Below are 16,464 nucleotides of genomic sequence, written 5' to 3'. Positions count from 1 at the left end.
ATCTTCATACAGAGGTAATTGTGATGGGAGACTACTCCAAATTTGTTCAAAGTTCCCTGGCCCAGGATGACACATGTGTAGGGTGTGTCCATGACGTCGAAGGTGATCATCTCGGTTCACATAATGGAGCCTTCATCGAAGGCAATCGACAGCTCTATCTGGCCCAGGGCATTGAGGGGAGCCCCATTGAACCCTTGAAGGGGTCATCGGGTAGGAGAGAGTCGGCTTCATGGAATGCGGAGCTGGTTGAAGGTATGTACAAAGAGGATATCTGTGGAGCTTCTTCTGTCGATCCACACACTCAGGACTTTGACTTTAGCGATGTTGGCTGTGATGACCAGCACGTCAGTATGAGGGAAGTTTACTCCCATATCGTCATCATGGGAGAAGGTTACAAGGGCTTCGGCCCATCTAGGGACTTGGTGGTAGATGCTGGTGGCTTCGATGTGGTTGACTCCACGCGTATAGACTCGTCGCTGCTGCTTTGAGGAGCCACCGAAGGGTCCTCCTCTATTATGTCCAGGATCACCTGCGTAGAACAGTCCCCTTCATCGACGTGCTGCACCGTGGGTAACAACGACGGCGGAGGCAGATCCAGTCGAGGAGGGTTCTGCGAGGCCAGGCGATCAATCTGTCAGCCTGCTGCTAGCCTATGGCCTATGCGCTGCTCGTCACCGGCCCCATTCCAAAGCACATGCTACCTACCTCTCAAGGTACTCTTGAAAGGTGACGAGCGTCCAACAATCTTCGGTGTGGTGGGCACATCCTGCCCCATGCAGTGTGCACAATATCCTTCATCTGACTGTTGGCCTGGGGCGTGCTGCCGCTCAAGGAAGGCTTTGGAGCACCCCTGGCCACACCCTCTAGAGTGGGGTGAGCTCAGAGTGTCTCGTGTTTGAGCGATGTTGTGCATGCCGCACCGTTGTTTTTGCCAGGGCTTGCGCACCCCAATGCCCTTGTCTTCCTCGGAGCCCATGTTTACCGATGGAGGTGGTAGGGCATGCGAGGACCCTACTTAGGAGGTGGGGTTCTCAAGCTCGCAACAGTGTGTCATGGTGGTATGCACGATCTCCCGATGGAGCTGCTCCTCCTCCGCACGTGCGTATTCCTCGAACTTGCATATGAGGGTACTTACTGAGCGCATCGGGCATCGATGTAGTTGATCAAAGAGAGTCTTGGAGGCGAGACCTTGGGTGGCGGTGCTAGTGACTGATGACTCTGAAATGCCCTTCACATGAGCCTTGGTTTGGGTGAACCTCTGGAAGTATTGCCGGAGGTTCTCACTAGACCGTTGCTTAATGGCATATAGGCTCCCAGAGGTCACTAGCTCGACATAGGTACCATGAAAGTTGTTGTAGAAGATGTCCCTAAGCTAGGCCCAAGCATAGATAGACCCAAACTCCAGCGCCCAGAACCATCGGAGGGCTACTCCCTCCAAAGCGAGTGGAAATCACTTGGCCATGGTGGCATGCCCGCCTCTGTTGGCTTCAATGGCGAGGGAGTATGCGCGAGTGAACTCTTCCGGGCCCAAATTGCGTTTAGATTTAGGTAGATTAAGGGTACGAAATCCGTCAAGGAAGGGCACAGCCTGTAGGTCCGCCTGAAGGGGAGAGTCAAAGTTGACGAGTAGGGCCTCACGCCGATGGGCCCGAGGCTCTACTGCCTGTTGGTCGACCACAGATGGTACACGGTGATGATGTGTCATGATGATGAAGCCCTCGCTAGCCCCTGACGCCTAGGCTATTGCATCGTTGGCCGTTACGGGCGCTACCATGGTCATGCCGGTAGGTGGCTGTGTAGCTCGCAAGCCCCCCTATAGCTCCTCCAGCTGAGCCTGGAGGGCCACCATGTGTGCCTGCTGGTTGGCCATGGCGGTTTGTGTGGTTGTGGCCTCTGCCGCAGTCCCTTCCGATGCAGCGAGGTTTGCACCTTGTTGCTACCGAAGGGCCCCCGGAACGGCGGGGCCCCTAGAACCAGCCTCGACCAGGGTCATGGCCAAATCGCCGGTGGCCACAGGGCCCTCATTTTGGCCGGCTAAGGGGCTGACATCGGCGTAATGTGAGCTTGGTTGCGGTGATCGTGCGTACTTTCGCATTGGTGTGGCCAGGGAGTCGGTTGTCTGGGCTGTCGCCCTGATAGTTCTCTTCTTTGGCGGTATCCTACCTCTCCTAGTGTTTGTACACTTATTCAGATCCCCACGGACGACGCCAGCTGTTGGTGAAAGAAAATATTTTTCACGAACAAAGTGCGACGAGAATCAACTCATAGGAGTGGCTTAAGCTTGAAGAAGAAGTAGAGAGGTTAAGGATGCCTAGAGTTCTCAAGAAAATCTGTGTCCCTTGGCTGAGTGGCCAATAATCAGTATTTATACTGATATTCAGAGTGTGAATGTACAAACTTGCCTAGGTCGGTAGACATACAAGTTCTTTTCTTGTACAACAGGGCATAAAAATAGCCATTTAAATCATCGCTACGGCTAGTGTGATGGTTGTTCCGGCGGCTGGTCGCCTATTCCGGTGCCGCACTGTACCAGCGTATCAGATGACCACATCTTGATGGATATTAAATGCCGGTCACTTCAATGCAAATGAGGGTGGCCCTGCGGCCCCATTCTTAGTTGATCTTTCTGAAGGTCCAGTGGTTTAAGGAATCTAAAGGGCTCCGAAGGCATAGCCTCCAGGACCCCTCCAGAGCTATAGGTCCCGGAGGGGTTCTAAGTCTGATGGTCCTCGGGTCTAGATCGGCGGAGCCTAGGGACGTTGGGATCCTTAATGGCGATCCCCTAACAGCCAAAGATGCCATATCTACTATTTAATATAACTTTTTTTAAGAGAATATCCAAAAGATTATGATGTTGCATTGAAACTAATGGTAATTGATGCCACAACTAGTCACTCTCATGTCCATTTTTATGTAGTTACTCCAGAAGAAACAGGGGCGTGTCTCTATCATAAGCATACGAACATCACATAAGCTAGAGAAAAAGAACAGGATCGGCCAGCTAGGCACATGATTATTGCGAAGATGGTACATGAACCTAATAATTTGGCATACAAGAGGGACTGTTCGACGAAGACGATTGCTATGTAATTTTTAGGATTCAAAACAAACACTGCACATTTCGATTAACGAACCTAGAAAAAAGGTAGTTTAAATTCAACTACATACTTCATATAACACGTATACCAATTTCGGAAGTATGAACAAACAACTGTGCCACCCCAATTCCCAAATAAAGTGAGCACGATGAACCAATTCTCGCCCAGCTCGTTAGTGGATGCACTTTCCGCCTTCGAAGGTCCATCCGATCTTCCCCATCTGGCGCTCCCACAGCGGCCGTGCCATGTACCGCTTCCAGTCCCTGATCACGCCCTTGAGGTCGTGCAGCTTCTTCTCGAGGCCGATGCAGCAGGTCATGTGCACGGTGGCGATCCGGTTCAGGTCCCTCCCGAGCTGGCAGAAGCCGCTGACGGCAGCGGTGTCGATGAACTTGATCCGGACGCCGAGCCGCGACACGAGCTCGCGCTTGATCTCGTTGAACACGAACTGGTCGTGGTTCTCCGGGAACCGACGCCGCGCCGCGTGCCAGTAGGCCATGGCGCGGGCATTCTTGGCGCTCGACTTGAAGTAGATGAAGCCCGTGTTGGGGAAGTTGCCGAGGTCGTCCGGGTTGCCGAAGTAGAAGTCGCTCGACGTCGTGATGTCCGCCGCCATGGTGATGTGCTCCAGCGGGTTCCGGAACCACGCCAAGTCAACGTCCTGCACCCGCACCCGCACCGAGTCAACGCCTCGTAAATCGCGAGATCGGATACCACCACCCAAGTCCCAACTAGGTAGTCGTGCAAAAATGAAATCAAGAGAGAATGATTCGTTCATCGATTGCTGATGGAATTGACATTTGTGTACGTGCCGTGAAGAGCAGGTTGTAGCCGAGCTCGAGGACGCGCTGCTGCAGCTTGAGCTTGCTCCAGACGAGATCGAGGTAGTCCTTGGTCATGTAGCTCTTGGCGCCGGAGAGGTCCAGGCCCTCCTTCTCCGGCCGGAGGAGGTGGCAGTGCGGGTGCACGGCCTGGCACCGCCGGAACGCGCCGCCATCCATGGCCACCACCACGATGTGCTTCACGAAGTGGGACACGTTCTGGCCCACGCGGAAGCTCTCCAGGAACGAGTCCAGCAGCGACCCCGGCGCCGCCCACGCCTCGTTCACCGACGTCATGATCACCGTCCGGTCGTCCATCGCCGCCCGCCGCAGCATCCGAGCGAACTCATCGTCCTCGACGGCGCCCGTCTGCAAGCAAAATCCCGGCACCAACCGATCACCGAGCTATCTAAATAGTTATACTCTGTTCTTGATCTGGACGCACATCCAAACAAGAAGAAAATTTGGAGCTGTTCGTGGATTTGGCAATCACAGCAGAGAATCACCATAGCGATGCAAGTTCACTATGGCGCAAAGAACATGTAAGTAGTGGAGACTCGATACTACCTCATTAGCTGGAGGAGATCTTACGCTAGCCGAGCCAGGCACCTCTTGCCTTCTCTGAGGAGCGCTCTCCATCGCTGGCCACGAGGGCCTCGCCGTCGCCGTGAGGAAGAAGAGGAGCAGCACGGTGGCCGAGGCCGCCCCGAGGAGGAAGACGACAACCGGAGGCAGAGAGCGGCTGTTCTTGGAGCCCGCCATGTCTCCCGCGAGCCAAATAATACTCTGCAACTCGTCTACTACTCAACTTGATCTGCTCATCATGTATCTATAGCGAGCTTGACTTTCTGGGAGATTGGTAGCCTCATTGATGTGTCTAGTTAATGTTCCAGTTCGATCGTGCTCTCTAACTCTTCTGTTTCATGCACCGTCTTCTTCGAATTATTTTGAGCACCTGTCTGGTGCATCACTCGTGCCAAACGCACATTGTATTATTTAGGGCATTGTTCTTGTCAATATCGATCATTGCCGTTTCAGTATCTCAGGCGATCCCCTAGCCGTTGATCCGGGGATGATGGCTCGAGCATCGTGCAAAAGAGGGGGACACGGTTCAGATTGCAACGCTTAATTACTTTATTTTGTTAGCATACGGAGGATAGAGGATTCAACAGATCCCAAAGTTCAGATTGCTAATGGTCTATTTGACAGACCTCAGACTCCGGGATCATGTAGGATTTAAAACTTGTAAGCTAAAATAAAACAGTTTAAACTTTTATTTTTATTTTATAAGATGGTAGATGATAATATGCTCTACATTATTATATTTTTGTCGGAATTTTTCACAACCCCTGACATGAGGATTTGATTAGTTACACAATAATATTTCTCCTGTCAAACAGGCCCATGATACATGGTTCCATCATCATGAATATGAGATCCACTTTTGTAGCTGATGAAGCTTCTACAACCGACACTATTTCACCATCCAGAGTTCGGTTCTTTTCTTTCGATATCAGAAGACGTAGATGCTGAGCCTGCCGATTGATCAGACTAGCCAACTAAGGGGCCATTCACTTCTATAGAAAAATAGGTGTACTGCAGCCTTGCAACCGATTCTAGAATATGCAGACTAAATATTCAGACTTGGACATGCATGGTTGTTGGGGGTATTTGTATGCCAAGAATTCATAAGGAACAGAGTAATTAAAGAACTGTTAGCACCGTATACTGAATTACTCTTCAGATGCATTTTTTTGAAAAATCAAACTTTACATACTTTGACTAACATTTAAATTATAAGGATATCTAGTGTATTCAAATTAGTATACAACTAGGTTCACAATTTAAAATAATTTCACACTATATAGGTTTTATAACTATAAATGATATATTTTGTGAATTTTTTTTACTCAAAATCCAATCTCGAAAGCAGAAATACACTTATTATTTCTGAGGAAGTATTTGTTTCTTCCTTCCGCAGGTCGTCATGCGCACAAAAGTAAAGAGGGGGTGGGGGTGGGGGCTGTCCTCTCAGTAAGCTGTGAGATTTTTTATGGCGTTCCATGCAACAGTGTGCAAAGTTTATTATCATACATGTTTAATACTTTAAAAATTAACATACTATAAACAGTCAAGTTGGTCACGACGTAAAAGTGTGGATCAGTAGATCATCAAAATGATGGAACAAGTCGTTAATTTGTTGATCTGGAGAAGAAAACAACTCAAGAAATAGGCAGCTTGACAAGCAACCCATACAAGCCGTAACAGGTTTCTGAATGAACCTGTTGGCTAAAGTATACTGCTTCCGTCTCCATCAACTAAACAAGCAGCACCACAATAAGCAGTTTGTGCATAACAAGATGGTCACATAGTTTTCGACCTCTTCGTAATCATCTACTGTTTACGACGAGGTCAAGAGCCTTTCCAATCTCAACAACATGACATTTATTTGGATCTCAGAGTTCAGACAGTGTGAAATTTGATACTTCATACCTCTTTACAAGTGTGTGCATCGAGGCTTGAAACTATTTCTATTTTCTTAAAAAAAATACAAGTGTGTGCAGCAATCTAATTGTCCACTTGAAAAAAAGGGTCTCTCTCTATTGCGTGTCAGGGTTAATGCCACCCCATCGACTTCCGGCACTCGCTTGGGGCCGTCAACTTGACAGCCCCTTTCTTCCTCTCCTCCGGCGTCAGGCTCGTGTAATTCTTCCAGTCCGCGGCTATATTCTTGAGGTCATGCACCTTCTTCTCCAGCCCCATGCAGCAGTTGGCATGAATGGTACAGACCTTGTCCAGTCCGTCCTCGTAGAAGTCACAGAACCCGCTTATGTACTCAGTCTCGAGCGGCTGGATCCTGGCCCCGAGCTCGCCGATGAGCTCGTACTTGATATTGTTGAACACCACCTGGTCGTGATCGCCGGGGAACCTTGCCCTGGCCGCCCGCCAGTACTTGACCATCTTGATGCTCCGGTTCGTCGACTTCATGTAGTAGAGCCCAGTGTTGAACGTGTTGTTCAGGAGAACAGACGTGGCCTTGGAGTTGTCCAACGCGCAGCTCATGTCGGCGTAGACGGAGATGTGCCGGAACGGGTTGCGAAACCATAGTATATCGGCATCCTGCAAGCAAAGTGAGCAATGCACTATGAATATTCATCGTTCTTTTTTTTTCGGAAGGAATGTTCATCGTTATTCCCCAATTCGAAATCGGTATGTAAGTCGCTAAAATTAATGGTTTGCCAAACATTTGGCGATGAATTTTGCCATATCATCTTACCGTGAAGAGGACGTTGTAGCCGAGCTCCAGGACGCGCTGCTGGAAAGAGAGCTTGAGCCAAACCAACTCCACGTATTCGTTGGTCCCGAAATACTTGGCCATGTTCATGTCCATGGATTTCACCTCGAAGAGGTAGCAGTGAGGGTGAACAGCCTTGCAGCGGTCGAACCCTTTTGCGCCCACGGCGACTACGAGGACATGGTTGAGGAGGTGCTCGATGTCCTCGCCGTTCTTGAAGCTGTCGCGGAAGATGTCGAACAGGGAGTTGGGCTCCGTCCATACCTCATTCACCGACGTGACTATCACTGTCCTGTCCTCCATGGCCACTTTCGGGAGCAGCTCAGCTAGGTCCGCGAATTCGACCTGCGTGTGAAATGATATTTTTAGGCCCCATTGAAAATGTAAGGATTCGATCATTTTTTTAGAGTGGAGACAAATAATTGGCTAACACAACTAAATCAAAACTAAAATTATGGGTTCGAATCCGGGAATATCATAGCAGGCTAGTGCAAAGTCCACGTAGATAAATACGCAGCCCAAAAACAAACACAGTGTTACACCATTCGCGCAGTGCAACAATATTTTCACATTGAGCTTACAACGTACGGCCGAGAGGAGTTTTAATTTACGCGTACCTCGTGATGATTTTGCGTAGGAGAAGCAGCAGCAGCATGGTCGCCGGCAATAAGAGTATTGGCCTCCGGCTTAGCCGCGCCAACCTGCAGCATGATTCCTTTCCCTCGCCAGCTCCAGCTCGTCGAGATGCTGGACACGCCCTCGCCGAGGCGGTCGGACGCGAGGAAGAAGAGAAGGGCAGTGGGAAGGGCCGCGCCGAGGAGGAAGGACACCGCGTGCAGGCTGCCCAACCCCAGCCTCATGTTGTCTCCGAACTCAAACTGGCCGCGACGGCAATGCAACGGTAGCTAGCGACCCGCCGGAGCTAGCTACCGGCTACCTTACCCTGTGTTGATCTCCCAGATCGAGCACAGGCAGGCATGCACGTGTTGTGTGTGCCGATCGATAGGCTACGGTTCCCTAGTTATAGTCTCTACTTAAACGCTTTAACTTTGGCCTCGATCTCGGGCGTGGACATTTTGTCAGCCAGCGCAATTGACTACTCCACTAATATGGATCACCGTCCTTCAACAATGAGTAGCACCGACAATTTAATGATCGATCTTAAGAATTCATAAAGAACAGAGATTTGGAATCTAGATCTGTTAGCACCACATCATATTTATTTGCTGGATGCAAGAGAAATGAGAGCAGGTCGTTGTGTACTCACTACAAGGAGATGGCCCTAGCTGTCACTAAGATGAGAGATTTTTCATGGCATTTTCCATATAACAGTGTGCTAAGTCTATTCACATACATGTCTAGTGCTTTAATGTGCATGCAACTACTCGGATATGAACGGGCAAGCTGTTCACGACGAAAAATAGTTCAGTAGATCACCAATGATGCAGCTACAAGTCGTTTGTTGCTGACGTGGAGAGAAGCGACTCTAGAAACAGGCAGCTTGAGAAACCAAGTTGTTATGTGCAGTTTAGTACTGTGCCCTAACAACATACAACGAGAGCCTCCTCCGACAGTGAGTTAAAATGAGAGAGCGAGAGAAAATGAAGTCAGTATAATGGGAAAAAGAACCTCTAGAGTCTTCCGCTGCTGCCCTTTGAGAACTTATTTATAGACAGAAGAGGCAGGAGAAATTATCAGTTTACGGCATCCCAGGGTTTCAAGTTATATCAAATAGATGTCAAAAATACCTTCTTAAATGGGTATATACAAGACGAGGTCTATGTCAGATAACTTCATAGTTTTAAGCACCCCAAATACCCATATAGAATATACAAGCTTCAGAAGACTTTGTATATGCTTAAGCAAGCACATAGGATTTGGTATAATAGGCTTAAGTCTTTCATGTTAGAGTATGATTATGTGATGGGGTCGGTGGATAAAACTTTGTTTACTTTCAAGCATGACAATGATTTCTTACTTGTTTAGATATACATGGATGCTATTATTTTTTGTGGCTCTTCTTATGCTCTTGGGGCCAAGTTCACATATACTATGAGTAGGGAATTTAAGATATCAATGATAGGCGAGCTTAACTTCTTCCTTGGACTTCAAATCAAGCAATGCAAGTAAGGTACATTCATCCATCGAACGAAGTACACTAAGCATCTGCTGAAGAAGTTTGACATAAGTGATACGAAGCCCATGGCTACACCAATGGCAACCTCGATCGCGCTTGATCCAGATGAAGATGGTGAGACGGTAGACCAGTAGGAGTACATGAGCATAATTGGCTCCCTCCTGTACCTGATGGCAATAAGACCCGATTTCTACTTCGTCATTTGCTTGTGTACTCGCTTCCAAGCATCACCAAAGATCTCTTACCGCCAAACGGTGAAGCACATATTGATCTATCACAAACACACCCTTGTGTATGGACTTTGGTTTTCTGCATCTTCTTCACTTTACCTTTGAGGTTTTTCGAATGCCAACTTTGCTGGTTGTAGAATTGATAGGAAGAGTACCTATAGTACTTGTCATTTCTTGGGTACCTCTCTTGTTTGTTGGTCTTCTCACAAATAGTTTAGTGTTGTATAGTCAACTGTTGAAGTTGAATATGTTGTTGCCGCTAGCTGTTGTTCTCAGATTTTGTGGATGGTTGCTACTTTGAGAGATTTTGGGTTAGACTTCAAGAGTGTGCCACTTTTGTGTGAGAAGACCAGTGCCATAAGCTTAACTAATAACCCAGTGCATCACTCCATAACCAAACACATAGATGTGAGATTTCACTTCTTGCGAGACCACAATGAGAATGTAGACATTGACTTGAGACATATAAACACCAGCTTGGCAATATCTTTACTAAGTCTCTATTTGCGACCAAATTTGCCTATTTGAGGGGAGAGCTTGGAGTGTGTCATCCATATAGAATTGTATGAGGAGAAATTGCCTTTGTACATACTCCATCTTACTTTTATTGCATTTGTATTGCATTTCATCATGTAAGATAATTATAGTAGTTCAACTTTGACTTGTATGTATTTATCATTTTCAATTGCTAATCTTAAATTTGGATTAAGTTGAGTAGTTGTGCAGAGCAAGCTTTTAAATTTAGGTTTTTCTTGATGTTTTGACATCAAGCATTTCAAGCAAGCTAACTTTCCTAAAGATGCAATTTTGGCAATTTGATGAATCATGTAGACTATGAAATACTACATTATTGATCACCATGTTTGTAATTGTTTTGACTTAGTCAATACTTATGTTAAGGCTAGTATGATGAATATCTTACTCTAATCTTCTTGATTCAAGACTATGGATTGGAGAACATTGCATTATAATTTTTGTGTTTGTCAAATATTTAGTTTATGATAGAAACTTAGGAAAACATGTGTTCCTTGTATCGAAAAAACACTACTTGACTTGATCTAGTGAAAACTTAACAACTTGTGCAATTTGAATACTCTTGAGCAATCAAGTTTCTTGTGTTAAAATATGATCCAATATGGTTGCCTTGATGCTTCATGTGGTTTGCCAAAGAAATAAATTTATGGTAGCTAAAGTCAACTTGAGGATAAAATAAAATACAAAGAATGCGCCTAAATATTCAATTTTGTATTAAAAACATTTGATCTAACTAAGTCTTGATTTCATATATGAGCATTTGCAAAGTCTGCTGTTATGAAGCTTAGTTCAAGATTGAAGTTTGCTAGTTCTTAATATTTTTATTTTCTCGGTAAGAGTGGATGCTTATGTGGTGATCGTTTTTAACATGATTCGGCTATGTGAACTTAAACATGCCAACAATTCTTTAGGATTAGCTTATATAGCTTTATGCACTTGTGACACTGTATCTTTTTGAGCCTTTGTGCAATTGTGAGCTTCGCATTATACTCTCTATAGCCCTTTGCTATTTTTAGCATTTACAAATGATTTGTGATATACTTGTGAAAGCTCATTAGGATTGCATATTCATGCATTGCAATGTGTTTTTATCCCTGATGTTTGCATTGCCAAATGGAGAGAAATTATGCACTAAATCACAAAGAACAATCTTGGGTAATAAAAAAAAATATGCATTTATCAAGGGAGAGCTTTTGTATTTTTTGGTTTGTCTTTGCTTCTCCTCAGGCTTATTCAATCTTCTTATGCCAAGTGACCTCGGTTTGCTCTTTTTTTAGCTTTTGGTTACTTGAATGAGCTTCTCTTGTTGAAAATTCTTCAAACAAAAATCTTTGTACTTTGAGAGTTGTCAATATACTCATTAAGGGGGAGATTGAGAAAACAAGTTGAAATATACCTTCATTTATTTGTGATGAGTGATTAACAAGGTTGATTGTTTTGGTTTGATGATTTTGAGATTGCATGAACATATCTATGTATTGTAACTATGATCATGACTAACCAAAGTTGCAAATAAAATAGAGTTGACGTTTTTGTCTCTGGTCCAGAAAATCTAGCGCTGGAGAGTTTGTATATGCCAGATGTTCTGGTGATGGGGGTACTGTGCACGCTAGCGCATTCCAGGAGGAGGAGCTTAGGTGCTCAACGCACTTGATGGTTTGGCGTTAGGCAGAAGTGCACGCCGGATGCTTCGCCGGATCATTTGCTGTAGAGAGATTGCAAAAATCTTTCGGCAAGGTTGTACTCGCCGGATAGTTCGATGATGAGCAGTATAAACACCGAAGTATACACCAGAGTAATATTTTCAGAGAGGATGCAAAATGGTCGATCTGAGGAGTTGATCACGTTGGATGGTCCGACGCTTAGAAGGGGTGAACACCGGATCATTCGGCGTTCATGATTTATCTAGGTGAGTTCTTCAACATAGAATTTTGATTTTGACTAATCCGTAATGGTGGTAGAGATGCATGTTTGCTTGTTTTGTGTTGTGCAGGTAATGGATGTAACTTGGCAGTCGCGGCAAGATGATCGGGGCCAAGCATGGTGCTTGGTGCCGGACGATTGAGGAAGCCGGGCGGAGTCAAAGGTGATCCTATCTATGCACGTGGAAGTCAAGTAAAGCGTGTTGGTAAAATCAAGCGAATGGGATGCTAGTGCAAGTGATAAGGCGGTCCGAGGAATCGGGAGCGGGAGAGACTTGCTAATGATCAAGATCGTAAAACGGAGTACACATATCGACACCGGGATGGTTGCTTAAGGCGTAAGCAAGTGACAGTGAGTCATGTTTTGAGAAGCATACAAGGCGGTTTCGTGGTTTGATCTCAAAACAGTGAAAAGATGGCATGCATGGGGCATCATAGCGAAGTTTGTGTCGAGACGAAGCTAAGTCATGAAGAAGTCACAGTCGTTCAATGGACGGAGCGAAAAATAGACCAAAATACCCTGATGGTAGGTAGAAAGCTATTAGGAGAGAGAGGGGTATTTTAGGAATAAGAAAACTGAAGTGCTAAACTACCTCTCTAGGCTTATAAATAAAGATGTATGACTGTGTGGGAGGCTTAAGCCAGGCATATGAGAGCTTTATGCTAGGGTTTTAGAGGTGAGGAAGAGTAGAGCTCAACCTATGTATTAGGTGAGAGTTTTGGTGAGCTAAATACTTTGTATCCGCTGAAAACAGGATTGTACTTTGAAAGCAATGAAATATATGTTTTGTCTCATACTTGTTCTCATCTCCTTCTAGTTTCCCTCTATCGTCTTCTTTGTTTTGGTTGCAAGTTTTTCGGTTTTCGTTGCCATTTTCATTTTAGTCTTTGAGCTGAAACTTTTTCATCCTATGAAGTTATTTTTCTTTTTGCTAGAGGCATAAAATTCACATACAAAGCTGATATTAAATTTCTTTGTCTCTATATCATCAACTTGAAAGGTTTCTTCGCTGAGGTGCTTTCTTCTTTAAATAGAAGTGTTTTCCCTTTTAAGTTGCTATCTTGTCTGTCTATGACTATTAAGAATAAGTCCCAATAAAATTTAGGTTCATATATATCCAAAAGAGCCTTGACTTCTTTGATGATTTTAGTTGCAACTTGCTTTTCTTTCCAGTTTTACTTTCACTCTTTGTTTTAAAGTACTTTGAATAGGAAAATAGCAGAACATTTGTTTTAAAAGAAATTGATAAAACACATATTTACCTTTTTAATCGTCATTCTCCACTTAGACAACTTGACAGCAAGCGCTTCGCAACCCATTCAAGCCGAAACAGGTTTCTGAAAAAAACCGTGGTTTCTCTCTGAAACTGTACTGCCTTTTTGTCTCCATCAACGAAATAAGCAGCAGCACAATTAGCAGCTTGGGCAGAACAAGACGGTCACACAGTTAATTTTCGACCTCTTTAATCATACGTGTATAAGTGTATTCTTCGGAACTATACTAGGAACGATCAGATCAGTCACGAGCCTTTCCAGTCTGAGCAACCTGACATTCTTGTGTGTACAGAATAGCTACCGAATTGTATAGAACTGCAGTAAATATCGGTAGTTCTGGATTACTATTTAGTTTGGTGGAAGTGAATGTTTAGGTTATTTTTCAGTTTTGGGTCCATTCAAAGATAAAAATACAGAACTTTTGAATCCCTAGAATTGTCCATTTGAAACGCCTACTTGCTAATACGTCTCGAAGTTTACCACCCCATGGACTTCCGGCACCTGCCCGGGGCCGTCACTTTGACACTCCCCTTCTTCCTCTCCTCCGGCGTCAGGCTCATGTACTTCTTCCAATCCGCGGCGATATTCTTCAGGTCATACACCTTGTTCTCCAGCCCCATGCAGCAGTTGGCGTGCACGGTGCAGACCTTGTCAAATTTCTTCTGGAAGTCGCAGAACCCGCTGACGTACTCCGTCTCGAGCGCCTCGATCCTGGCCCCGAGCTCGCTCATGAGCTCGTGCTTGATCTTGCTGAACACCACCTGTTCGTTTTCGTCAGGGAACCTTGCCCTCCCCGCCACCCACTTCTTGATCATGTTGATGCTCCGGCTCGTCGACTTCATGTAGTAGAACCCGCAGTTGATCTCGTTGTCCAGGAGAACAGACGCGGCCTTGGAGTTGTCCAACGAGCAGCTCATGTCGGCGTAGACGGAGATGTGCCGGAACGGATTGCGAAACCATAATATATCGGTGTCCTGCAAGAGATCGATTGATCAGTCGCTAAAATTAATGGCAGGTCAAATTAACGATGAATTCATTTTGGCATATCATCTTGCCGTGTAGAGAAAATTGTAGCCGAGCTCCAGGATGCGCTGCTGGAAAGAAAGCTTGAGCCAAACCAGCTCCAAGTATTCCTTGGTCCCGAACCACTTGGCATTGCTCATGTCCATGGATTTCACGTCCAGGAGAAAGCAGTGAGGGTGAACGGCTTTGCAGCCCTCGAACCCTCCGGCATCGACTGCGACGATAAGGACATGGTTGAGGAGGTGCGCAGTGTCCTCGCCGTTCTCGAAGCTGTTGAGGAAGATGTCGAGCAGGGAGTTGTTCCGCGTCCAACTGGTATCAGAGCTGTTACGGACCCGGGACGCGATGTCATCGCTGGCCAACTCCGGCGGGAGGTCGAACACGCCAGCGGGGAGTCGGCGGCAGTCACCTTCGCCGCCGCGGCGTCGAGGGCGCCCGCAGCAGCGCGACGGCACGGTCGTCATCGAGCGCACGGTGGAGCGCCGCGTCAAGGACGTCGGGAGCGCCAAGTGGCCGACGCTCACCAAGACGAACTACGGCGCGTGGTCGGCGATGATGCGTGTCATGCTCAAGGCGCGCAACCTTTGGGACGCCGTGAACCTAGGCGACCCTGAGGAGGACGAAGATCAGATGGCACTTGAGGCCATCTGCAAGGCGGTACCCGAGGAGATGCTGGAAGTCATGGCGAACAAGACCAGCGCGCGGGCGGCTTGGGAAGATCTCAAGACGGCGAACCTCGGCGTCGAGAGGGTGCGCGTGGCCAAGGCGCACACGCTCCGCAAGGAGTTCGATTCTCTGTCCTTCAAGGATGGTGAGTCGATCGACGATTTCTCCGTGCGGATCAACAAGGTGGTGCAGCAGTTGCGCACCCTCGGCGACGACATCGAGGAACCGGTGGTGGTACGCAAGTTCTTGCAGGCCCTGCCAAAGCACTTCCACCAGATCGCCATGGCGATTGAGACGCTCCTGGAGTTGGGGGAGGTTCCGATCGAGGAGCTGGTCGGGCGCCTCAAGGCCGCGGAGGAGAGATACGGGCTCACGGGCAGCGGCGCCGGCGTCCCGCAGCTCAACCTCACGGAGGACGAGCTCGTGGCGCGGCTGTCCAAGCGGCTGCAACTCAACACCGACAAGGGGTCGGGGAGCTCGAGCAGTCCATGGGGAGGCCAGCAGCGCGGTCGCGGCGGTGGCCGTGGCGGCCGGCAGAAGAAGGGCGATGGCGGCGCGCGCGGTGGAGACGGAGGCGCGCGCGGCGGAGACGGCGGCGCGCGTGGCGGCAACCGCGACGTCGCGCGTGATGAGTGCAGGTACTGCGGTACCAGGGGACACTGGGCCAAGGAGTGCCCGAAGCGCCGCCGTGATGCGCAGGCCCACGCGGCCCAAGTGGAGGAGGACCAGGAGGCCCATACCCTCCTGGTAGCGGCGGCCGAGGAGGAAGTCAACGCCGTTTCTTCCCCAACTCATCCAGCGGCGGGGCCGGCGATCCACCTCGACGAGAGCAACCTGTTCGTCCAGCTCGGTGAGAGGAGCGACGGCGCCACCACGCGATGGATCCTCGACTCGGGTGCCACCAATCACATGATTGGTGCCCGGTCGGCCTTCGCGGAGCTCGACAGCGGCGTCCACGGCTCCGTGCGATTCGGCGACGGCTCTACGGTGGGGATTGAGGGGCGCGGGACCGTGTTTTTCAAATGCAAGACCGGCGAACACCACAAGATGTCGGGCGTGTACCACATCCCCAGGCTGACAGCGAACATCATCAGCCTGGGCCAATTGGAGGAGAAGCGCTACAAGATCGTGATGGAAGACGGTGCGCTCAAGATCTGGGACCCCCGGCGGCGGCTCGTGGCTGTCGTGCGGCGCGGGGCGAACCGGCTCTACGTCCTCAACGCCGACGTCGACAAGCCCGTGTGCCTGGCTGCGCATGGGGAGGAGGCGGCGTGGCGTTGGCATGCAAGGTACGGCCATCTCGGCTTCCAGGGGCTCCAGAAGCTGTCGAAAGGGGAGATGGTGCGCGGGATGCCGCGGATTGAACAGGTTGATCAAGTCTGTGACGGGTGCCTCGTCGGCAAGCAACGCCGCCATCCGTTCCCAGCGGCGAGCAAGTACCGGGCAGCGCGGCAGCTGGAACT

The 16,464-nt window shown here is 48.1% G+C and overlaps 3 protein-coding genes across 5 annotated transcripts; all 3 read right to left on the bottom strand.

The window, feature by feature from the left end:
- Positions 1 to 2,975: 2,975 nt before the first annotated feature.
- Positions 2,976 to 4,927, bottom strand: LOC133910219 (uncharacterized protein At4g15970-like). 3 transcript variants are annotated; one of them, XM_062352729.1, is made up of 3 exons: positions 4,487 to 4,927; positions 3,911 to 4,324; positions 2,976 to 3,759 (listed from the first exon to the last, which is right to left on the bottom strand). In XM_062352729.1, the coding sequence occupies exons 1-3, from the start codon at positions 4,679 to 4,681 to the stop codon at positions 3,271 to 3,273; spliced, it is 1,098 nt and encodes a 365-aa protein (XP_062208713.1). In that variant the 5' UTR covers positions 4,682 to 4,927; the 3' UTR covers positions 2,976 to 3,270. The 3 variants fall into 3 exon arrangements, with proteins under 3 accessions (XP_062208713.1, XP_062208715.1, XP_062208714.1); XM_062352731.1 differs by having other exon boundaries at positions 3,911 to 4,288; positions 4,511 to 4,927; XM_062352730.1 differs by having other exon boundaries at positions 3,911 to 4,288; positions 4,487 to 4,922.
- A 1,422-nt stretch (positions 4,928 to 6,349) lies between these two features.
- LOC133910217 (uncharacterized protein At4g15970-like) lies at positions 6,350 to 8,204 on the bottom strand. Its single transcript, XM_062352728.1, has 3 exons — positions 7,832 to 8,204; positions 7,197 to 7,559; positions 6,350 to 7,039 (listed from the first exon to the last, which is right to left on the bottom strand). Exons 1-3 carry the CDS (start codon positions 8,072 to 8,074, stop codon positions 6,536 to 6,538), a joined length of 1,110 nt encoding a protein of 369 aa, XP_062208712.1. The 5' UTR covers positions 8,075 to 8,204; the 3' UTR covers positions 6,350 to 6,535.
- Positions 8,205 to 13,693: 5,489 nt separating this feature from the next.
- LOC133908305 (uncharacterized protein At4g15970-like) lies at positions 13,694 to 14,481 on the bottom strand. Its single transcript, XM_062350298.1, has 2 exons — positions 14,368 to 14,481; positions 13,694 to 14,286 (listed from the first exon to the last, which is right to left on the bottom strand). The coding sequence occupies exons 1-2, from the start codon at positions 14,479 to 14,481 to the stop codon at positions 13,789 to 13,791; spliced, it is 612 nt and encodes a 203-aa protein (XP_062206282.1). The 3' UTR covers positions 13,694 to 13,788.
- Between the last annotated feature and the right edge of the window lie 1,983 nt (positions 14,482 to 16,464).

Source organism: Phragmites australis, chromosome 2, assembly GCF_958298935.1.
Source record: "Phragmites australis chromosome 2, lpPhrAust1.1, whole genome shotgun sequence".
Lineage (NCBI taxonomy): Eukaryota > Viridiplantae > Streptophyta > Magnoliopsida > Poales > Poaceae > Phragmites > Phragmites australis.
Note: the sequence above shows the minus strand (reverse complement) of the source record. Positions and strands in the feature narration are given on the sequence as shown.